This window comes from Ursus arctos, unplaced genomic scaffold (assembly GCF_023065955.2).
Source record: "Ursus arctos isolate Adak ecotype North America unplaced genomic scaffold, UrsArc2.0 scaffold_12, whole genome shotgun sequence".
Classification (NCBI taxonomy): Eukaryota; Metazoa; Chordata; class Mammalia; order Carnivora; family Ursidae; genus Ursus; species Ursus arctos.
Window position 1 is genome coordinate 12,228,975 of NW_026622786.1, and position 24,065 is coordinate 12,253,039.

At 41.7% G+C, this 24,065-nt stretch overlaps 1 protein-coding gene across 4 annotated transcripts in view; it reads right to left on the reverse strand.

Moving 5' to 3' along the window:
* HIPK1 (homeodomain interacting protein kinase 1) overlaps positions 1 to 13,480 on the reverse strand; it is a 48,855-nt gene extending 35,375 nt beyond the window's left edge. For 3 of the 4 annotated variants that reach the window (XM_026483701.4, XM_026483700.4, XM_026483698.4), the window contains exons 1-2: positions 13,338 to 13,480; positions 2,443 to 3,520 (exon numbers count right to left, since the gene is read on the reverse strand). In XM_026483701.4, the coding sequence (XP_026339486.1) occupies positions 2,443 to 3,518 (1,076 nt within the window). In that variant the 5' untranslated portion in view covers positions 3,519 to 3,520; positions 13,338 to 13,480. Of the gene's footprint in view, positions 1 to 2,442; positions 3,521 to 12,661; positions 12,874 to 13,337 lie in introns of those variants that run through there. The other variant, XM_044378654.3, reaches the window with a different exon arrangement.
* Positions 13,481 to 24,065: the final 10,585 nt, after the last annotated feature.

Below are 24,065 nucleotides of genomic sequence, written 5' to 3' on the forward strand. Positions count from 1 at the left end.
AATAGGTCAAAGATCCAAATATAAGAGCTATATCTATGTCTATATTTCTTATGTTCTTTTAAATAAGAGCTAAAAACTACAGAACTCTTACAAGAAAGCAAAGGAAAAGATTCATAGCGTTGGTTTGACAACGATTTCTTAGATATAATACCAAAAGCATAAGCAACAAAAAACACAAATTGAACTTCATTAAAATTTAAAACTTTCGTGCAAACACCGTTGACAAAGTGAAAAGGCAACCCCATGGAATGAAAGAATCTATTTTCAAAACACCTACCTGCAGAGGGCTAATACCTAGAATATATAAAGAACTCTTAAAACTCAACAAAAAAAAAATCCAATTCAAAAATGGACAAAGGACTTGAAAAGACATTTCTCCAAAGAAGATACACAGATGTCCAATAATCAAATGAAAAGATGCTCAACATCACTAATCATTAGGGAAATGCAAATCAAAACCCCATGAATACCATTTCACACACGTAAGGATGGCTATTATCCCCCCGACCTCAAAAAAACAAAAACAAGTGTTGATGAGGAGTGGAGAAACTGGAATCCTCGTGCACTGCTAGTGTAAAACAGTTTGGTGGTTCCTCAAAAAGTTAAAAACAGAATTACCACATGATCCAGCAATTCTACTTTTAGCTATATACCCAAAAGAATTGAAAACAGGGACTTGAACTCTTGAACGCTAATGTTCTTTGCACCATTATTCATAAGAGCCAAAAATGTGGAAACCTAAGGAAATGGATAAACAAAATGTAGTACATACATGCACTGGAATACCATTTAGTCATGAAAAGGAATGAAATTCTGATACAATTTATAGTATGGATTAACCTTGAAAACATTATGCTAAGTGAAAGAAGCCAGATACAAAGGGACAAATACTGTGAAATTCCACTTACACATAGTATCTAGAATAGGCAAATTCACAGAGACAGAAAGTCAAAAAGAGGCTACCAGGGGTAGGGGGCAAGGTGGAGTTATTGCTTAATGGTTACAGAGCTTCTGTTTTGGGTGATGAAAAAAATTAAGAAATAGTGGTGATGGTTACACAACACCATGAATGTACTTAATGACACTGAATGGTACATTTAAAAATGGTTAAAATGATAAACTTCATGTTAGGCAGATTTTACAAAAGTAGAAAAAAAATAGGCAGATGGCATATTTTCTGAGCCTTGTACAGGTTAAAATATCCTTGTTATTTTCACATATAATATAAAATTCTAAGCTCAGACTTTCTATTTACTCAAAATTTAATATAGGCATTTGACAGATTAGACGTAACTCCCAATAAACACATATTTGGATTACCTATTTTTTTTGTTTATTGTTTCACTTCTTGATTAGATGAGTGGACAATTTGTATTTAATGACCATTAAAATTAAGACTCAGATTCCTTAAAATTAGTAACTAGACAAATAAACAAATGAGATATTGAGAAATAAAAGCTCATTTAAGAAGACTTCCCCCTTTTCTTCCAGTAAATCTCCTTGGTTATAGCACAGACAACATCGTATATACCAGCATTTAAGAACGGTCCTAATAATTATTATATATTGAAAAGGTAGCTTTGTTAGAAGTATCAATCTGGAAATATAAATCACTAAAGTATAAGTATAAGCTTGGGTCAAGGACATTCTAGGATAACCAAATAAGGTCATAACTGAATAAGTTCGAACTATTACGGAGATGTTAAAACAGGAAGAGCCCTTAGCAATCATCAAATCCAATTCTATTACAAAAGAAAGAAAATGTCAAAGAATGAAATGTTGCTAGAGTTAAACCGGGAATTATTCCCAAGGCATCTTACCTGCCAACAAAGGAACTTAGAAAATGTAGCAGCATATGCCCAAATTCATTACAAATAAGTAAACATCTTTATATTTTTATTTTTTTTATTTTTTTATTTTTTTTAAAGATTTTATTTATTTATTTGACAGAGGTAGAGACAGCCAGCGAGAGAGGGAACACAAGCAGGGGGAGTGGGAGAGGAAGAAGCAGGCTCCTAGCGGAGGAGCCTGATGTGGGGCTCGATCCCATAACGCCGGGATCACGCCCTGAGCCGAAGGCAGATGCTTAACCGCTGTGCCACCCAGGCGCCCCAATCTTTATATTTTTAAAGACTCTTTAAGATGGGAAATTTAGGTATAATGGTACTAAAGAAGGAACCAGATGCTAGTATAATTCAACTAGGAACAACCTTCAGAATCGGACTGAATTAATTTTTCTAGTGTTAAATAATAACTTCAGAAATAAAATAATGTTACATAGAGGAATGCCAGACAAGGAATGCAGTAAAACATATTATCCTATTCTACCTTGGAATCTGTAAATAAATTCACCGTTTGTTATATGTAGCTCTATGTAACAGTTATTAAATATAAAGACAGATCTCTAGTCTAAGATACGCTTTGTTAGCATTTGCCACTTGCCTGTAGTAACGTGACTGTAAGTAGGTTGAGCACACAGCTTTGGAAACGTGACTAGCAGAACCAAAGTCAATGACCTTCACTCGGTAGGGTTGGCGCACTGGATCGACCAGCATTATGTTTTCAGGCTTAAGGTCAGCGTGAATCAGACCAAGGCTCTTGAGCTTCATCAGGGCTGTGGCCACCTGCTGCAAGATTGGTCTGATGTACTTGAGTGGCAGTGGGCTAAACTTGTTCTGCTTTAGAAAATCATACAAGTTCTGCTCCAGCATCTCAAACACAAGGCAGGTGTGATTCTTATGCTGAAAGCACTCATAAGAACGAACAAAATTATACTCATCAGCATTTTCACTGCTTAGGCGAGAAAGGATGCTCACTTCAATCTGTCCTTGTCTGGCATAGGAGGGATGATTCTTCAAGATTTTAATAGCCACGATTTCCTTAGTGCTCCGCTTCCAGCACTTAGCCACCTGTCCAAATGTTCCCCGGCCTAGGAACTCCAATACTTCATAGCTATTGGTCATAGAGCAAAGGATCTCATGCTGGACCAGCTGGTAATCCCCTTCTCCGCTGGAACTGCTACTCTTTGTGGTCACAGTGGTGGTCGTGGCAGCAGCACCCACCACAGTCCTGTTTTGCAGCATGAGAGGGGGATGTTCTTCTATGATTTGCACGCTACCGTTGCTGTCAACTTCCTCACTTTTTCTTTTCAATCCACATTTTTGATATGGCTCAAGCAAAGAAACGTTGTTTCTGTGAGTCAGGGTCTGGCTGCTTTGGAAGGTTGATGGAGCAGCACTGGCCGAGCTATCAGCAGCTGTTACAACAATATGCTCCACTGCAGGAGCTGGGAGGAGGAGGCCCTGGTCGTAAGCAGGGATGTTGAAATTTGCTACCTGGTGAGAGGAGTTGGCTTGTCCTTGTGTGGCTGGGAGGGTTTTGCTGTGGGTATAATATTTGTCGTTGCTGCTCTGTCCAGAAACATCCCAGCCAGAGGGCTCTATTTTCAGTTTCTTCGCACTGCAGAAGGCACTCGACGACACTGATGGGGGGGAAAACACCTGCAGCTGTGATGCCATACCTACGTTGAGAGAGAAGAAGAATTACACCCTCAATTTCACACAAACCCTAAAACTTTAAGTTTAGAAAAACCACAAGTAAAATGTAACTATCTGGCTGGGGTTTTATTTTACACATTTTCCAAAACACGTTTCCTATTACAGAAAGATAAACTTTTTGGTCTAATCACACACCCTTAATCAGGAACTCAGCAATAGTAGATCATATTGTTAAAAGAGCATGAACATCTATGATGGTTTGTAAAATAATAACCATAATAATAATAACAGCTTAGATGATTGATCACTTACTGTGTGTCAAGCAGTTGTCTAAGCACTTCACATGCATTACTCATTTAATTGTCACCACAACTCTTTGGAAAAGATACTATCATTATTTCCACTTTACAGATGAGGAAACTAAGATACAGAGTGGTTAAAGTAACTTGCCCAAAATAGCACAGCTATTAAATAGCAGCACTGGAATTCAAACCCAGGCTCTTTGGCCCCAGAGCTCATTCCACAGATCTGTGTTCACTCCTGCCCTGATGAGTTTTTCGATCAATTATTTAAATTTAGACATAGATGGCACACTTGTAAAATTTACAGAGGAATCAAATTTGGGCAGGATACTCAATATATTGCTAAGTAACAGGTCCAAAAAGACCACAATAGGGTAGAAACTACAAGACAAGTCTAGCAGATGAAATTTAACACAAATACAGAATCCTACATAGTATAAAACGTGACCAGCACAAAGCACAAGGATAAGAAATACAAGGTTTAGTAGGAGCACATGTGTATGAAAAACACTCTCAGTTGGTAAGAGAAACCTTATGTAATAACGTCCCCCTCCCAACCAAAAGCTAATTCCGTCTTCAACTACATTCATAGAAACAGTGTCCAGAATGTGCTGGACAAAGTGAAGGCTATCTACTCTGCTCAGTTAACTATTTTAATGGTGTCTAGCTCTGTCCACTACATTGTAAGAGGACCACTGATGAAATGACCAGAAGACAGTAATCAAGATGATGTGAAGTCTACTAAGAGGATCTTCTGAAGAACCACAGGAAGTTATTCTTAGAAAAATATGGAGAAAGGGTAGAACAGCCCAGCTTTCTGTCCCAGAATATCACATAAACACCTCAAGCTCAATAAACCCCAAGACCCCCAAAGCTAATACTTTCAGAAAAAAGTTCAAACAACTGACATAGCATACAAACCATTTCCTATTTATCTTCTCCCTTCTCAACCATATAACCCTCAGATGCCTTGGGGCTCTATATTAATTCTTCTTCTCTTTCCCATACTTTCCCCCTTCCCAATAACTACTTCCCAGGATTAGTCATCTGCAAAAGATTCTCAAATCTTCATTTCTAACCCATATTTCTCTCTTCTGAACTCCAAATTCTTATTTCCAAATAACTACTCCACACTGCAATTTGGGTATCTTGCAGACATCGCAAATTTAACACATCCAAAATTAAACTTATGAGCCTCCACCCCACCCCTAGTCTTCCATCTCAATTATGACACCACCGTATACCCAACATCTCAAGACAAAAATCAGAGAGGCAATGAGCCTCAGTTTCCTGATCTATAAATTGGTGATAACAATACCTACCCTCATGGGGTTATTCTGAGAATTAAATTATTTAATACATGTAAAGTGCTCAGTCTCTGGAATTCATTTAGTATTATCCTGACTCCTCCTCCTCCCTTATTACTCCACCTCTAATCTATAACCAAATCTTACCCATTCTACCTCCTAAGTATATTTCAAATTCAGCCATTTTTTTCTACCCCTATTGGGACCATTCTAGTTCAAACAGCCAGTAGCCTCCAAACTAATCTTGAATGCACTCTGGGGATCTTTGTTTTTAAACTATGCAAATCAGATGACTGCTCTTTCTTTCTTAACCACCTTCCTCCCTCTGCCTCCAGGGTTTTCCATTGCTTTGTGGATAAAATCCAAAATACTCAATCTGCCTTAAAAAGCTCTCCAAAAATCTGGTTGTTGTCTTCCAAGATCTCCCCACCTTGATTCCTCCATAACAGCCATACTGCCCTTTTCAGTTCTTGGAAGGCCCTCTCATATGTTGAAGATCTTCTTCTGGGAAAACCATTCATTCACACACACACACACACACACACACTACACACTCACACCCATACGCACACGCATACACACCCCACAACTACCACCATCCACTCTCCCGCCGCACCATGCACTCCCATAGAATCCTGTTCAACTCGAAATTATTTATTTAATGTTACTCACATTTCCAGCTACAGTGTAAGTTCCATGATAGGTACCATATCTATTTTGTTCTTTGCTTATATCACCAGAAACTACCACACAGACTCTGCCAATATTCAGACATGCAGTATATGTTGGATGATTTTGACCCCTGCCTACCAATCTCATATCTACTCCCTACCACTCATATTAAACTGCAGGATTTTCGAATGCTTCGTTTTATTTTTCAAATGTCCCTCCCTTTTATCTGTGCAGTCTTTGAGATATAGGGGGAGTCTCCACTTCAATACACATAGTATAACTTTACTAGTCATAGAGAATAAACACACACAACAAGAAAGGAAGGAAGCGTGACAAAGGATGTTACAGAACATAAAAAAGCAACGTGTACATTTCTTTGTGCCTGAATGCAGCTAAAAACCATCTGCACTGGACTAGACAGCTGGAACGAAGAACAAATCCTCAGCCTTCAATTTCTAAAATGTGGTCTGGATTTACTTTAAACAAGAGTTTCCATAATTTATATGAACTCTGAAGAGAAAAAAGTGTAAATTAAAAGCTAAAGCCAGTGCATTCTAACTCCAAAGCTACGAATTTACAAGTCGTCTTGTCTGCCTATATCACTGACATAATACCAAATTAGAATTTTAAAAAAATGTGAAACCAAGTAGTACCTTCACAAAATTTACCTATTAAAATATATGCAAAAATACTTCTCGTCTATCATAAAACTGAGCCAATTTTTGAACAATGAAAGGAAGCAAATTTTTGAAATTTGTTTTCCACTGAGTATCTGTTGAGCTACTAATTTGAACAATCTATCAAGAAACGGGAGCACAACCTTGATGTGCCTAAAGTATTTGATAAAAGAACTGAATGCAAAATTTGGTTTGTAGCTATGTCTAGGAATATGAAAGCTTAAGGTAATAATTCATGAAATATGAATAATTCTGAAAAGAATTCATGAAGTATAAGACCAAATTTTTAAAAGTATGTTCCTAACTAGACAGTCTTTAAAATCCTGCATTTACCAGAGTAATGTTATAGACAACTCTTCATCCAATAAACAAAATAACAGATACTGATGGTTTCAAATCTTCACAGTGAGCACTGCAACATGCACGAGTTCTCGGAATTTTTCTAAAAGCTTAAGTATATAAATGAATGTAATTCTTATTCAGTTAGACAAACTTTTAAGTCCACCCATAGGGAAAGAACAACCCAGAATTTCACTGGCCTTCCCCACAGTAAGGGTGTGTGGTACTTAAGTCAGTCCTGACTTCAACAAGCACAAGGGGAGAAGAAAATACAAAATCAAAACTGCCTGGAAAAATCAACACTCTTGGGGCACCTGGGTGACTCACTTGGTTAAGCAACTGCCCCCAGGTCATAATTGCAGAGTCCTGGGATTGAGCCCCATGTCAGGCTCCCTGCTCGGTGGGCAGTCTGCTTCTCCCTCTCCTTTAGTCCCTCCCCGCTGCTTGTGTTCTCTCTCTCTCTAATAATAAATAAAATCTTAAAAAAAGAAAAATCAACACTGTCATCTATACGACACCCTGAAATTCAGCTAAAGGCAGCCATTTCTAGGCATAAGATAAAGATACTATGTTCCATAAAACCTGCCTCTTTGCAAAATGGGAAAGCAATTTTTTTCCTAGGGTGAGGCCTCCCAAACAAAAATATGGAACAGAATTAACATCTATGGAAAACTTACTATGTATCAGACTCTGTTAAGTTAGGACTATTCTCAATTCGCAGGAGAGCAGCTCCCAATAAATTAAAAGTTACTTCTGACTTCCTGAAAATGTTGCACCTCTTGACTCCAGTAATGAACTAGTCTTTTCATTTCAAACCTGACTTTCCAAGGATTTAACTATCTGAATCTATTGACAAATTTAGCCACTGCATTAATTGGGAACTAGAACTAACAGGCAAAAGGTTACTAGTACTTGCACTATTGCTAAAGATAATTGAGTCTTGCTAGAACCTAAGGCTTTCAAAAACAACCAAATTAAAGGCTTCCCCACTCCCTGCTGTGGTCACATCTACTGAACATTTACAGGGTGCCCCACATTATGGGCACTACGGGTAGGTAATATTACTACAAAGGATTCAAATATTATAACTATGAATGGAACAGTTGGTTATGACAACCAAGGTAATCATTTGTCAGTGTTTTGCCCTTACTCTTCAGGTAACTTCCATCTTCCACACCAATAATAAATTCCTACTTTCGCTTAGCATCATCTTTGCCTCTTTGATACAATTTAACAACTGGTGACCTAAATAACCTAAAATCAGTACTGTATATTGATTGCTTCCTCTGGCACTTGTCCTCAACTGACGTGTACACAGATGTACATCTTCTCCAGCATGCTGATATATAAAGAATATTTGTATCATTAAAGTAGGTAAGTAAGAAAACACATTCTGTAAAAATAAAGCAAGGAGTGGTTTTGGGAAGAAAACTCCTTCACCACAACACCATCTATCTCTCCCCTCCACCCATTTCTCTCTACCCCTGCTGACAATCCTGGACTATTTCAACAGCCTAACTTGCTTCCCCCAAATGGTACTCTCAAGCCCCCCCCCTTTTTTTTTAGATTTTATTTTTATTTATTCGACAGAGATGGAGACAGCCAGCGAGAGAGGGAACACAAGCAGGGGGAGTGGGAGAGGAAGAAGCAGGCTCATAGCGGAGGAGCCTGATGTGGGGCTCGATCCCATAACACTGGGATCACGCCCTGAGCCGAAGGCAGCCATTTAACACTGTGCCACCCAGGCGCCCCCCAAGCCCCCTTTTTAAACTCCCTTCTTCCAATTCATTCTTTACCTTACAACTGAAGCTTTTAAAAATGTTTATCTGTCTCCTGCTTAAAACCTTGAGATAAAGTCTGAAATCTCTAAATTTCCAGTAGCACTAAGTTTCTCTCGGTTCCTGGAGTAGGCCTTATTTCTCCCATCCTAGTTTCTTCACGCATAACATTCCCATTCTGGACTTCATTTACCTCTCCTAGTCTTCTTTTTTTCCTAACTTCTGTTTATCCTGTTGGTCTCCATTTAAACCTCACTTTTTTCAGTGTGGTGTATAGGCTGTTGGTTTGGATCAAAATCTACTCTCTCCTTCACCCAAGGCACATGGCTATATTCACCAACCCCTCTCACCATCAGACAGTGATATGTGGGTTAGCTTTTTGTGTTCCTTTCCCTTTCCACCAGGAGAATCCCATGGAGACCTGGCTTCCACCATGAAACAATGTTCAAGGGATGACAGAGCAGTAAGATGGAAAGAACTGTCTCTGAATGATCCTGTAAGAGCAGAGCCGACTGCCCACCAAGGACACTCACTTAACCTGGAACATTTACTTCAGGCTGTTACATGAAAGAAAAACTATTTTCCTAGATTATGTATATTTTAGTCAGCCTTATGCTGACAAATACACTCAGGAAAGCCTTGCCGGAATCCGTCGTACTAGCTTAGGTTTCCTGGTAAAGGCTCCCACAGCACCCTCTACCACTTCTTCATACTTACACACTTGTACTTACTTACGTCATCTACTCATTTAACAAACATATATCGAGTACCTAGTCTGTCTGCCCGGCACTGTTCTAGAAACTAGGCATTAACAGTGGTGTTCCACATGGACAAGATCCCTTGTCTCCTGGAATTTACTTTCTTCTGGGAAGAACACCCCCCCCCCCCACCACCGCCCAAGAAAACAGTAGCTAGTGATAACGCTATGATGAAAACAAAACACAATGATGTGACAGAGATACTCTAGATTTGGTGGTCGGAAGGCCTTGTAAGGTGGTGCACTTAAGCTAAGATCTAACTGACAAGAAGGAGCCATTCCAGTGAAAGAGAACAGTTGAGTGCCAAGGCACATTCTTGGCCTATTTGAAGAAAAGACCAGTATAGATGGAATAGAATAGGAGAGAAAATAATAGAAGCAGGGCCCAAAGAGGCAGACAAGAGCCAGATCACACATTAACTCATGAGGCCACCCTAAATGTTATTCTAAGTATGACTATTTAAAAGTTGACTTCTCTTCTAAACTGCAAGTTCTGTGAGGGCAATTCTCAATATCAGTGTAGGTGTCTTTTTTTTTTTTTTTTTTTTGGTATCCCCAGCATCTATGGTATGTGTCTAATGTTTGTTAGAATGAATGACTAGAAAGAGATCATTACTTCTCCATATGTGAACATAAGGGGATCTCAGGTGTCATACTGACTGAATTAGAGAAATATTCAAGTGAAATAGAAATTATAGTCTCTTGCCTACAAGAGAATACCTAAATTAGTTTTCTAAATGTAGTGATACAGAAGGAAACAATAAGCGTGAAACTCTAAGGACACCATTCAAATGGAAGTTCCCCACCCCTTTCCTGTAACACTTTCCTTCATAAGGAACCAACAAGCCAATTGCCCAACCAGTATGCAAAGAGAGGGTGTGGAATACGTGGTGTTAGCTGATGAAAGAGTAACTCTACAATTCTATGTAATTTACAGCCATATAATCAATATTTTGTAATATTTTGGTAAACTATCCGATGGGTGCTTTCCTTCCAGGCAGGATATCTTTTCCTAAATTTCAATCACTCTGTTATTTATTTGGCATGGTGAATCTATAGCAACAGGAAAAAGCAGGCATTTTTTGTGTTTGGTGAAAAGGTATGATCTTGGTATGTGCACCCAACAGTTTACAAGGACTATAAAGTTTAGAATGAAGAAAGCCATATCTTGAGGAGTTTCGAGCATAAGGAAAATGTCAGATTAACAAAGCATACATTAATATGGAACATAAACATTGAGATGACCCTGTTTAGATCAGTCAGCAAAGGCCTAAGGAAAACAAGACTTAAATAAAGCAACAACACTTTGGCAGATGGAAGGTGGAATAACTTCTTTCAGATGAATGAGATAACTTTTGCCAGTAGGCCAGGGAATGTGGAAAAATGAAAACCTGTTTCAAGTAAGGAGATGTACTTGACTGAAGCAGAAGACACTGGCAAAAAAGTACAGGGATTCTTACCACTAAAATGGACCTTATGAGACTCTTTCCAAAACCCCCTAATTTCAAGATGAGAAAAAGGAGACCCAAGAAACGTACACAAGTTTTACATAGGGCTAATGAGTAGCAATGCTGGCAAAGAATTCAGATCTTCTGATCCTTTTTCGTTAAGCACTCTGGGAAAGCACTGTTACCAGGTGCCTAAAAGAATCCAAAAGAAATATACAGAAGTTTCCCTATCTTCAAACAGTTTAGGATGTTGCTTAGGTGATGTAAAACACACACACACACACACACACACACACACACACACAAGAAAAAGAAAGAAAAGAAAGAGAAAAATATAAAAACAGGATGTCAAGTTTTTTTACAGAGCCAAATTATGCTCTACAAAAATACGTAAGTCATTTAGGGAGCTGGGAAATTAGAAACAAAAAAGGAACCAAAAAGCAAATCAGTGATTGGTGAAGTGGTACTTGAAGGAAAATGATTTTGATGGCTTGCGTCCAGAATGGCACAAAACGTAAGGGAAGAAACTGGGGAGAAATCAATAACTGTAACTTGAAAAAAAAAAGCTTTAAAAAATATGGATTGCTTTATACAGTCGTGAAAATGAAAAAAAAGGGCAGATCAGGAAGTTCATGTTTGCAAAATTACTTCAAATTACAAAAGGACCAGTTACAATATATAACTAACAACAAGTTGTGCAAGTTCCAAGTGTAAGAAGTTTACAAGGCAGGTTTGGCTCACTGATTTCTCCCAACACAACCACTGACCGAGCTGTGCTTAAGAAAACAAAACCACAGAATGAAGAAATTCTATTTTCCAGAGAATTGTGACTTTTGAGATTATCTTTTTTTCTTTTAGGAGGGAGTTCTGGTTTGGGTTTAAATCTCAAGTTACCAATCAACTTACTCTACAATCCATAAAACTACAATATCCAAAAATAGTATAAACTATTTATGAGTATCACCAGCAAAAGTCCTACTTACCAACTAGAGCCAGTACACATATTTACAAGATCTCACTCACCATTTTACTCAACAAATGCTTTATTGGCTTGGCTGCCTCCAGTTCCAACCACAAGTTACTTTACTAAAATATCCTCCCAGCGAGGAACAGTATCTTAAAGTCAATGATATACCTCATCATACCAGTACTGTAACACAGAACTCTGAGGTAATTACATGTAAAGATCCAAAATCACCAGATGAATAACAACTATTAGGTAATAGGACTTGTTAGGTTTTTAAACGTTTTACAGAAAGCTTCAGACCTATATAAGTAAAAGCTTGTAATGATGTGAATTCCCTACAATCTTTAAAACACACACACTACAGACCAGGAATCAAAAATAGCTTTACACAAACAAGAGCAAAATTGTAGGTTTTGCTGAGGGCATCAGCCACTTAATTTAACCCCACTTCATCAAGAGCAGGAAGCCAGGCTGCTGTTTTCATCAGTTACTAGGGAACAAATAAGATAAAGGATAGACTGAGCAGAAGGGTCTACAGTTGAAATGAATATTTTGATGCAATTACTGAAAATTCCCAAAGTGTCACTAAGAAAAAGCATCTAGGGTTGCCTCAAAACGAGTCTATCTAAAGCACTAAGTGAGGGCTTTAAGTGGAGGAAAGACAGACGGGCTTAGGATTGTTTTTTCCCCTTTCTCGAGCCCCTCCTCCCTTCCCCCACCTAAACAGGAAAGAAAACGCGCCCAGCATAAACACAAGGCCAATGCTCACGGTTTGTCACCACAACAAACTGGAGGTTAGACCAGCGCTCCTGGAGACCGAGCCCCAAGTCTTGGTTGCTAAACACAAAAGGAGCCTCTTTCCCACAGACCTGTTAACAGTGAGGGCCTTACCCAAGAGTTTTTGGTTGTTTCCTCACCTTTTCTCTCTCTCTCTTTTTTCTTTAAACGAAAGCTTTGGGAAAGTGGCGACAGACAGCAAAAGTTTCCCTCTGAGCCAGACCTCTAAATCCGCCTTGCACAGACACACATTAGGTGGGCTGGTCCCACGTAGTCTCCACCATCATTACAAATTACAAACCTAACGATTAAAGAACAGAAGCGGAGAGGACAGAAAAGCTTCCACACCCACCCCACCACCGCCGTCCTTTCCAGACACCGCTTCCTGGTCGCAAAGAGCACAAATAACCCAAAACCATGGTGATAAGCAGAGCTGTGAAATACACACGCACAAGCCACACGCTGGGAACCTGCCACGACGGCCGGGGAAAAAACCGGCCGGGTGAGGAGGCGCAAGGCGGCCCCCTGTCATCTGAGGACAACAACACGCCCCGAAAAGAAGTGGCAGGAGGCAGGGGGAGTTGCCCCGAAAACAAGCCCGGAGCCTCCCCGCTTTCCCGGGAACGCAGGCTCCTCCGGGGCCGCGAGCGGCCGGGCCGCAGGACTGGGCGCCGGGTCCCGGGTGGGGGTGCGCCCAGCGAGGCGCCCCCCGCAGGCCGGGCGCCCCGGAGAGCCCGCGGCCCGCCCGGCCCCGCCTCGGGAAGCGGATGGGAGCTCGCTCCCCGCCGAGGCCCCTTCCCGCCCGGTCCGACTCACCGCCGGTGGGTCTGGTTCTCAGCCGCGAGCTGGGGCTGCCGTGAGGAGGCGGCGGAGGAGACGAGATCCGGGGCCCCGTCGCCGGGTCATCATACCCCCCGCGCGAGCCGGCCCGGGCCCCGGCCCCCGCCCCCCGGAGCCGTCCCCGCGCCCGTCCCGCGGGGGGACCCCCCTCAGCCTCCCGCCCGCTCCGCCGCCCGGCCCCTGGCCGCCGCCGCCGCCGCCGCTTCAGCCCCGCGCGCTCCCGCCTCGGCCTCCCGCTGCCGTCCGGGGCCACCACCGGGCCCCTCGCTCCGCAGCCGCCGTTGTCGCCAGACCCGACGAGCCGAGCGCCGAGCGGCCGCCCCCCATCCGGCGGCTCCGCCCCGCGGGAACCATTCAGCAGCCCCGCGCCATGACACCTACTGAGGCGGAAGTGTCGAAGAGCGGGCGGATTAGGACGACCACATAGCACAGATGGGAGTGGGAGTAGGGGGGCCTCCGTGGGGAGCCAGCGTGGATCGAGTGCGGGGGCCGGATTTCCCGCCCCCTCCGCGGGACAGACTCCGCGGTAATTTAAAGGTGCTTGGTGGCGGTAGGGGGTCCAGCTGTAAAATGTCATCCCAGCCAGTGTGACATCATCACAGTGTAGTGTGACACCCCCAGAGATTGGGCAGCGCGCGGGGAGGCAGCGCCTACCCGGGAAGCCCCCCTGCTGGTGAGGAATTACCTTAGTTGAGGCTTTAACGTTTAGTTGCCATCTAGAGACGTTCTAGCAGAGTGGCATCCGTGTACGGGATCTGGAAACCTCCACGTACATCAAGAGCCACTTAGGAGACTCTCCCGCTGCCCGCCATAGGAAAACTGTGTTTGCATTAAGAGGTGAGAAGAACACCTGTGCTCTGGACCCAGCCCCTCGAAATATGCAGTGAGCGAATGCTACCATAATGTTCTTGCCTCTACCAGGAGATAGTAAGACTGGGTATTCAGGAAACAGTGCGTTGGGCACGGCATTCAGAAAAAAAGGACACTGTAAAAACTAGGTTATCCTAAAAGAAAGACTATTGCCATCTCCCAGAGTCAAGAGATTCTTTCCGTAGGACTTCAGATGTACCTCCCGCTGTGTAAAATGTTCTTATTCCTAAAGTGGGGACCATCTTTAGAGTATAATCTATTTTTTCTATCCCGAAAGTGCTGGAGGAAGCGATGATCTGAGTCCTACAAAGGTGACTGTCCAGTGTCATGGGTGTTTGCCTATGCTCTTTGAGGAGGGAGACGGATATGGCTAAGTCAAGATTTTGCTATTAAACTCTATTTCTCAGATCTCAGTATACATTCTTGACCTCTTTGGATCCCCATCTCCTCACAAAAAAATAAAATAAAGATATGCTAATACTTATGTGAAGAAGCAGTAATACTACATTAGTACTTTAGGGTTTCTTTTCTGGCTTAACAGCCCTGGGAGCAGTTCTATTTTATTGGGAAAAGGGAAGTTTATTTCCCTAGAGGACCAAGGTTAGCAAGTGTTCAATCCCACAGGGCAGTTTTGTTTGCTTATTTTCACAGGAACTGAGAACATAAAGTCCTATGTTGGGCTGACCTGGGAAACATCAAAATATAGAGAGTGGGTGAGCATGCCCACTTGGGGAGGAGCCAGGAAAAATGCAGAACTTGAGCTCTGGAGTAGAACAGATCCTGCCCAAAAACCAGGCTTCAAACACACTAATTACTTTCCATGCCTGGGTTCAACCAAACTCCATGACATGCTTCTAGGCTCCTATTACCTCAAGTTATGTCCCTTTCATTTTTCAAACATATCTCAAAATCCAGCTTGAGGGAGCCTTTCCTGATTGACTCCCATTTTATTCTAATTATTTAATTCTACATCATCATCTGTCTATTTACTTCCTTGTACCTTTTCTGTACTTGTTGATCTATTTTCATGGTTCTTAGGTCATTTCTTCAGTCTGCCTCACTACATGGAGACCTGATCAAAATCTACTATTTCCGGGGCGCCTGGGTGGCACAGCGGTTAAGCGTCTGCCTTCGGCTCAGGGCGTGATCCCGGAGTTCTGGGATCGAGCCCCACGTCAGGCTCTTCCGCTATGAGCCTGCTTCTTCCTCTCCCACTCCCCCTGCTTGTGTTCCCTCTCTCGCTGGCTGTCTCTCTCTCTGTTGAATAAATAAATAAAATCTTTAAAAAAAAATCTACTATTTCCCCCTCTCTAATATTCATTCATCCACCCAACAAACTATATGCTGCCTCTACTCCAGGCACTCTCCTAGATACTGGGTGAGATGCAAAATGAATAAGACCTGGTCTTTTCCCTCAGCTTACAGTCTAGTGAGGGGAAAAAAAAAAAAGCACAGCAACATATACAAGACTTGGATGACAGAGCCAGAGAAGACTTCAGAAAGGAAGATATTTAACTAGGGCATGGTCAAAGAAGTGTCAAAGGTTAATGTAGCTGGGGTTCATTTGTCCATTCAGCAAATATCTACTGAGTATCTTCTGTGTGCCAGGCACTATATTAGAAAGATTAAAGATACAAAAAAGAAAAAGCATGGTCCATGCTCTGAAAGAGCTGACACTTCAGCAGAGAAGTAGCAAGATACGGAATTAGTAAGGTAGGTTGAATCAGATTTTAAAGGCAATGAAGAACTCTGGGAAGTTTAACCAAACAGGCAATATGAAGGAATCCGTGCTTTAAAGAGAGAGCCAGTGGCAGTGAGGAGGACGGCTGACGGGAATGTGTAAAGACTAGAGAAAGAGAGCCTAATTACAGAGCCATGATGAGGGTTTGGTCAAGCAGAGACCCTGGAGAGAAGGGGGCAGATAGGAGAACTATTTCCTCCTAGACAAAATCAGTGTGGCTGGAGAGGGAGATGGAGCTGTTGCCAGTTGGATGCGTTGAATCTCACCTAGGGTATGATATTCCCCTGGGGCCTGGAGCCTAGATGCCGTGTTGGCAGGCACGAAGCCACTTGCTTGGGAGCTGCAGTGCTTTAGGCCAACTCGGAGAAGCTGACCAAAAGGCTGTGTCACGAGAGAAGTTGAATCAAAACACTCGTCAAACTATCCCAACAAGTAGTAAATCCATGGGGCTAGGAAGAAGAGAATTCAAATAGAAGCCAACAGTTGTAAAACTGGGAAAACCAATGAGATACAGGTCTGAAGGAGAGGATAGGAGACAGAATATGGCAAAAGCCTTTGAAACAAGAGGGAATCCTCAATGATTTTTTAGATCTGGATTCCAAAAAACTATTTACTTGGAAATAATTCCAAGCATGCAGAAAAGTTGATAATAAAAAGAGCACCCGTATATCCTTTACGTAGATTTGTTAATTACTGTTTTGCCCCTTTTGCTCTAACACTTGCAATCTCAAATAGATAACACACGTACACACACATTTTTTTCTGCCCATTTGAAAGTAAATTGCATACATCATGCCCCATTATCCCTTACTACTAGGAATACATGCATTCTTTTACATTCACAATGTATACAGTTATCAATTCCAGGAGACTTAATATTGATATGATACCTCAATCTACCATCCATATCCAAATTTTATCAATTAATCCAATAACGTCATTCTTTTTCCCCTTCGAATAGAGGATCCAGTTTAGGGTCATATATTGCATGTCTCTTTAGTCTCCTTTCATCTGCATCGGTTCCTTAGCTTTTCTTTGTCTTGGATATTTTTGAAGAGTACACCCCGCCCCCTTGGTTTGGACAAGGGAATGTTCCTCATTTCCAATTTGTTTATGTTTGTCTCACATTTATTCATTATTAGATCCCGGTTATCCGTTCCTGGCCAGAACACTCCATAAGTGATATTGTGTCCTCAGGATATCAAACCCAAAGTCAGATGATGTCTCTGTCCCTCATTGGGTGATAATAATTGTGGTCACCTTGTTGAGGTGTCTGATTCCCCTGCAGTGTATTTACTATTTATTTTCCTTGTAATAAGCAGTCTGTGGGGAGACATCTTAGACCCTCCAAATACCTGCTCTTCATGAAACATGTTGCCTTAGATTTAGTGTCTATTGATGGTTCTTCCTTGTGCCAATCCTTCCTTACCTCTTACTAATTAATTAGTTATCTATTGATGATATAGACTCACGGATTACTGTTTTTCAATAGTTTATAATTCCTTACAGTCTTTAATTATTTGGGTGCTAAAATTTTCCAGACTCAGTCAATGGGTGCCTTTTCAACTCCTGTGTCTTCTTTAGTATGTCTGAATGTCAGGTGTTCTGGACTCATCTTGATTCTTGCACGTTTACCATTCTTTGCAGCATGGGATGCTTTGTATCTGGCCAGAAAAAAACACAGGGAAGAGAAAAAATGCAGATTATTTGTGTGGGAAGTTTTTATAGGCCAGGCCTGCAGGTAGCAAACACATACATCTGTTCTGCACATATGACATTGGTGGGAACTCAGGAACATGGATACTGCTACAGTGATTAGAAGATGATATAATCTATCTGTGTGCCCAAGGGGAAGAGAGACACGACTTAGTAAAAATTAGGCCAGTCTCCGCCATACTTGTTCAAAAGCCATTCCCCTGTGTTACTTCTTCCATATTAACAGAATCCCAGTTTTGTTCAAATAGAAGATAGATCCTTTGATTTCAAAGAAAACCTTCCTCTCACCAAATCAGGAGATAAATCACAGTGGTCCAAACCGATCCTGGTAATTCCATTTCTCGTCACCAATGACGAGTCTAAGAGGGGGTATAGACTCAGTTCTGGTCAATGAAATAGGAAAGGAAGTCTAATGGGAGGCTCCTAGGAAAATTTTTCTTTTTCTATAAAAAAGACAGGACCTTCACAGAAGAAACTCTTGTTCTTGCCTCTCTTTTTGCTGAGACAAAGGAATGAAGACACCAGGCTTGGAGCTGCCATAGCCATCCTGTGACCATAAATGTGACAGCAGAGAAAGATGAAGACAGTCAACATACTGAGGACAGCAAAGGAGACGGATAGAAAGAATGGGTCCTTGATGACAGGGGTAAGCTTCCGAATGAACCTGGGACTGCCCACTGCTTCTGGACTTTTTAAGTAAATAAATGTCTGTATGTTTCAGGAATACTGTTAGACAAGTTTTCTGTTCTTTGCTGCCAAAAATCATTCTTACGTGACACAGGAGAGAAATAGGAGAGATTTTCTAGAAAAAGGAGCTAATTGGTGGTACCCAAATGCTCTGAGAAGTAAAGGAGAATAAGGATGGAAGAGTGGCCAGTGGATTTGCCATGAGAAAGTCCCTGTTGATCTTGGTAAGAGCAGTTTCAGTGGCATGGTGGGGGCAGAAGCAATGTGATTCCTACAAAGGATTTTTCCTAGTATGAGTGGTGACTGACAAACTGGGAAGGGTGGTTTGATCCAACTGGGTGATAGAATCTGCTCTGGTCAATCCCCATATTCAGTTCCTAATATCCAAGAAAGCTGCTTGAGTTCCTCCCATCCACTTCCGCTGCATCTCGGAAATCTTGAACTGAATCATTTTGACTGCTCTCTTTACCACTTCCCACAGGAATAAGCCAGGAAAAGTTGTCCTGGCCCCTGAACTGATTTCATGGAGGACAAATCCAGCATGTGGGATGGGGACTACATAGGACCTTTTTAAAAACATTTTCTTCCAGGATTTATTGACTGTATAATAAGTACCAGGCATTCAGTTAGAATAAAAAGATGACTAAAGCACATTCTGTGTTCTCAGGAGCTTCACGATCTAATTAAGGAAATAAATTAGGAACAATTATAACAAGTCCAAGACTGGTCCTCAAAGTGGCATTACAAGTGCTCAGGAAAATAGGAGTTAACTGTCTGGAGATTGCTGCAGAAGCATCTAGAAGTGTCACTATTGACTGAACAGGGACTTAAAGAAGACAGCACTATTTCAGCCAGGCCATCAATGAGATATCATTTGTTTTTAGTAACTATCTTTACCTTCTTCATGCAAAATGTGACCAGAATAAATACGCCATTATATTACTATATACAATGGACACGAGCTCTTCAGTACAAGTACTCCTTGGGAAGGAGTTATCAGTCTGCACTAGGCCACCAGAGAGCCATGGGGTTAGAAACTAAAACCAGACAGAGGTGAGTGTGGTGTACAGAGCAGAGAAGTAAAGCACCCACCTGTGTTAGGATAATCAGGTGAGTGAGTCCCTCTTCTGTTTGGTAAGAAGTCTTGGTCCCCTCATGGCTCCCACACTTCTCATCTTCCCCAGCATCTTCCCACTAAAGTGGGAATGGTTGCTGGGCTGAACAGTGGGATTGCAAATAGGAACTACTTCTCTATTCTCAGGTGTAAGTCTTTCTGGTCTTGATTTCTTTTTGTATCAAAATAGGACATTTTGGGGACTAGGTCCCAGCAGAAATGATGGCTTCGGGTGGAAGGGGAGTTTGGAAAGAAGCCATGGCTGTGGGATTAAAGAGAAAGAGTCAAATACAACTAGTTAACATTATGAATGCACGAAATACCACTGAATTGTACACTTTAAAATGGTTAATTGTAGGAGCGCCTGGGTGGCACAGCGGTTAAGCGTCTGCCTTCGGCTCAGGGCGTGATCCCGGCGTTATGGGATCTTATGGGATCGAGCCCCACATCAGGCTCTTCTGCTGTGAGCCTGCTTCTTTCTCTCCCACTCCCCCTGCTTGTGTTCCTTCTCTCGCTGGCTGTCTCTATCTCTGTCGAATGAATAAATAAAATCTTTTTAAAAAATAAAATAAAATAAAATTGTTAATTGTGTGTTATGTGAATTTCACTTCAAAAAAAGGGGAGGGAAGAGAGGCTTGCAGGATTTAGAGATAATGGGCAAGAGACTTGATCCCTAATTTTCCTAATTTTCAAGAGTCAACCCAGAGCCTTCTGGGAGAAGAGCAATGCCTTAAATACTCTTACAACTGTGTTTATTCCTCCTCAGACCCTCCTTCCCCCTAATCATTTTGTTTCCTCCCTTATCTACACATGACCATCTTACTCTCACTTTCTCCATATACCAACTCTTTATTCAGCAAAACCATGGGATAGTGCTTTCCTCTCCCTTTCCCTGGGTCATCGTCATGTTTCATCATCGTGCCTCCAGCATTCTGTAGCTTCTCACCTTCGACCAACTGTTACAGAAGATTTTAGCACCTGCCCTCCATATGTCTTTCCCTATTCTTAATTCTAAGCAAAGGCCAAAGCCAAAACAAATGCTCTGGGAAGGGACACAGAGACCCACAAGGGAGAGGGCTATGAATCAAGACAGGAACTTGAAATTTAATCATTGACTATTATTTGTGCTAAGTCATTTTGCACTTCCTGCAGACTCAGAAATCAAAAAGGCCCTAATGAAGTATCCCTTGCCTAACACAATTCCTGATATGTGGTCGGTACCTATAACTATTTGGCTGAGTAAATTACTGAGTGTTTATTCATGGTGCTCTAAGTATCAGAATTCAGTTAACTATAGAATAGAGTTTTGGAAATCTCAACAATCTTCACCTTTGGCTGTGAATTTAACTTAATGTTTTTATCATTACTTTTGGAAACTCACTTTTATACAATCTGTTAGCTGACATCAAGGGGTTAGCAAGTGGCTCTCTCCTTTGGAGGTGGGTAGGAGGGGCCCTATCAAAACCCTAGAGGGTAAATTCTCGGAGGTGAAATAGGCTTCTTCCTGACCAGTCTCAGTGCTCCCAGAATGTCCGGTACAGAAGTAAAACATGAGCTTTGGAGTCTTGACATCATTAGGAATCCTGAGTCTTCTAGTAACTAGGGTGATAGTAGGCATGCTTATGAACTTCACCTTCCTCATACTTCTTATTTTTAAAAAAAGATTTTCTTTCTTTCTTTATTTGAGGTGGGGAGTGGCAGAGGGGCAGAGGGAGAGGGACAAGCAGACTCCCTGCTAAGCACAGAGCTTGATCTCAAAACCCTGAGATCATGACCTGAGCTGAAATCTAGAAATCTAGAGCGGGACCCTTGACTGATTATGCCCCTTAGGCACCCCACACCTTCCTCATTCTTAAAATGGAGGTGATAATACCTTCTTCTTACCGCCCTTATTCCGTCCATCAGAAAAACTCTTCAATATTACTTCCAAAAAATATCCTGAATCCACTACTATTCAATCTCCACTGACACAGACTTTTTTTTTTTAAAGATTTTATTTATTTATTTGACAAAGACAGAGACAGCCAGCGAGAGAGGGAACACAAGCAGGGGGAGTGGGAGAGGAAGAAGCAGGCTCATAGCGGAGGAGCCTGATGTGGGGCTCGATCCCAGGACTCTGGGATCACGCCCTGAGCCAAAGTCAGACGCTTAACAACTGAGCCACCCAGGCGCCCCAAAACTTTCTGATTTCACAGACAGTAAGAAGTGAGGTAGAGACTAACAATAAATATGGATTTTTCAGTCCTATCTTGATTAAAAGGGAGTGTGGGTTTTACTTATGTATATATTGACTAGGAGCCTTACCGAGAGAGAGGATGCACTCTCATAAACGAAAAATTACCTGTTCATTCTGGTGCTTCTCTGTAAGGATGTGGCATATTATAACTTGGTGAATTAAACAAAAAGTTTCAGTTCCCACTGAATTTGACTATACTCTGTTCTCTACTATATCTTATAGGTCTCTCCTCGTAGATGCAGATATTCAAAGATCAGGGCTGATATTATTCCCAATACAATTTTATGGTTAAAACTTTATAATAATGTAAATAATTTAAAAATTTAGTATTCTCTGATAAATAATTTTTTTTTTTTCTGAAGAGCCCTAGTCTCTCAGAAAATATAACCTTTAACCCCAAGGCTTGTGTTGACTCCAAAGCAAGTCAAACATGTTTCTTTCTCTTAAGTACATAGTTGTAAATTATGTCTATTATAGGAAATAGGGTTAATTCATAAAATATTCTAGTTACTTTTAAAACTCATTATTTCCTTCCTTTCTTTTCTTATTCCCCCCCCCCAAATATCAGTATGTATATGTTTGTGGATATACTTTTTTTTCCCCCATGTGAAAGCTTTGGTGGAGGAAAAGGCATGTCTTTTATTTCTGTAGCTGCTTGTACTGAATAGTTTTGTCTAATAGATTTATATCCAGACACAATGCTAGTCCCCTTTCTTCCAGAAACCCCAGGTTCAGCTCACCAGTATCTCTCAGAGTTGCAAGACCCTTCCTAACTGGTATGCCTGCTTTCATTCTTGCCCCGTTCTCCATCTGTTGCTTTCAAAATATATATCAAATCATATCGCACCCCCCCCACACACACACACATTAAGGCACTCCAGTAGCTTCCTATTATACCTAGACTAAAGCCCAAACTGCTTACTTTAACCCTTAAGTCACTTCTGACCCCACTTCTGCCTCCCTCTCTGAGCTCATCTTCTCCCACTCTAACACAGGCTCTTCTCAATGTTCCTTGGACCCAAAACTCATTCCCATCACATGGTCTTTACAGTGATGCTACCAGGTCTTCACCTGACTGGTTCCTTCTCGTCACTCGAATCTCATCTTAAGTGGTAATCCCCTGACACACCTTCCTTGACCTGTTTCTGAACTACTCCCTACACCCATAAGCCAGTTTTATTTTCTTCTAAGCATTTATCACTGTCTGATCTTTATGTATACCGCCTGTCTCTCTTCCTTAGAGTGTAAATGCCATGTGGGCAGGACATTTTCTGGTCACTATTTTGTATCCCCAATCTAGAACACATGCCTGGCACATAGCAGGCACTCAGTAAATTTTGTTAAATGAGCAAATGAATGAATAAATTGTGGATACTATTTTTCTCATAGGAGAGTTGCAAGATTTAGAGGTAATATATAGAAAGTGTATGCCAAGGTAAGCTTTCAATAGCTGTTAGCTCCTTGAGGGCTAAGAACTTGCTTTATTTCCTGTTTGAGAGAAACAGCATTTATTGAGGGAGGATTGCCTAAAGGATGAACAATCCATCCATTTCTCTAGATTCATTCATTTAGTCATTCCACCAATGTTTATTATGAGGAACCCGCCATGTGTTCGAGACGTTATGGATACAACACCGAATAAAAGAAACCGGGGGCGGGGGGGGAAGTCCTGGAGTTTACATTCTAGTACAGTGAGGTACACACCAACCTCAGTAAGTAAGTGTTAGAGTATGTTAGAAGGTGTAAGGGCTCTATGGAGAGAAAGTAAGGACGGGTGAGAGGGAGTGGCCGGCCAGGTGGTTGCAATTTTAAATAAGATGACCAAGAGTAGTCTTGCTGAGCAAAACCTTGAAGGAAGTAAGGAAACCATGTGGGTGTCTGAAAGGAAGGCCTCGTAAGGAGAGGGAACAAAGTGAGGGGTGTGCTTGCCTGGCGCTGCAAGGAGGTCAGCAGGCTTGGAGAGTGTTAAGTGAAGGGTGGGGAGTAATAGGAGAGAACGTGGCAGAGCACGTGGGCCAGGAAGACCACGGTGAGAACTTTGGGTTTTATTCCGAGTGAGCTGGAAAGACCCTGGAGGATTTGAGCAAAGAAGCAACACAGTATGATTATATCAGGCCTGCTGTGGATACCAGACGGTGTCTGCAGGGGAGAGGGCAATGCTGGAAGCAGGGAGAACATTTAAAAGGCTCTTGCAGTAACTCAGACATGACACGAAGGCTGCTCGGACAAAGGTGGTGGAGGTGAAGATGGAGAAAAGAAATAAGATTTGGGATACGTTTCAAGGTAGAGTCAACAGGATTTACTGACAGATGGGAGTGGGGTGGGGGGAGGGAAAGCCAA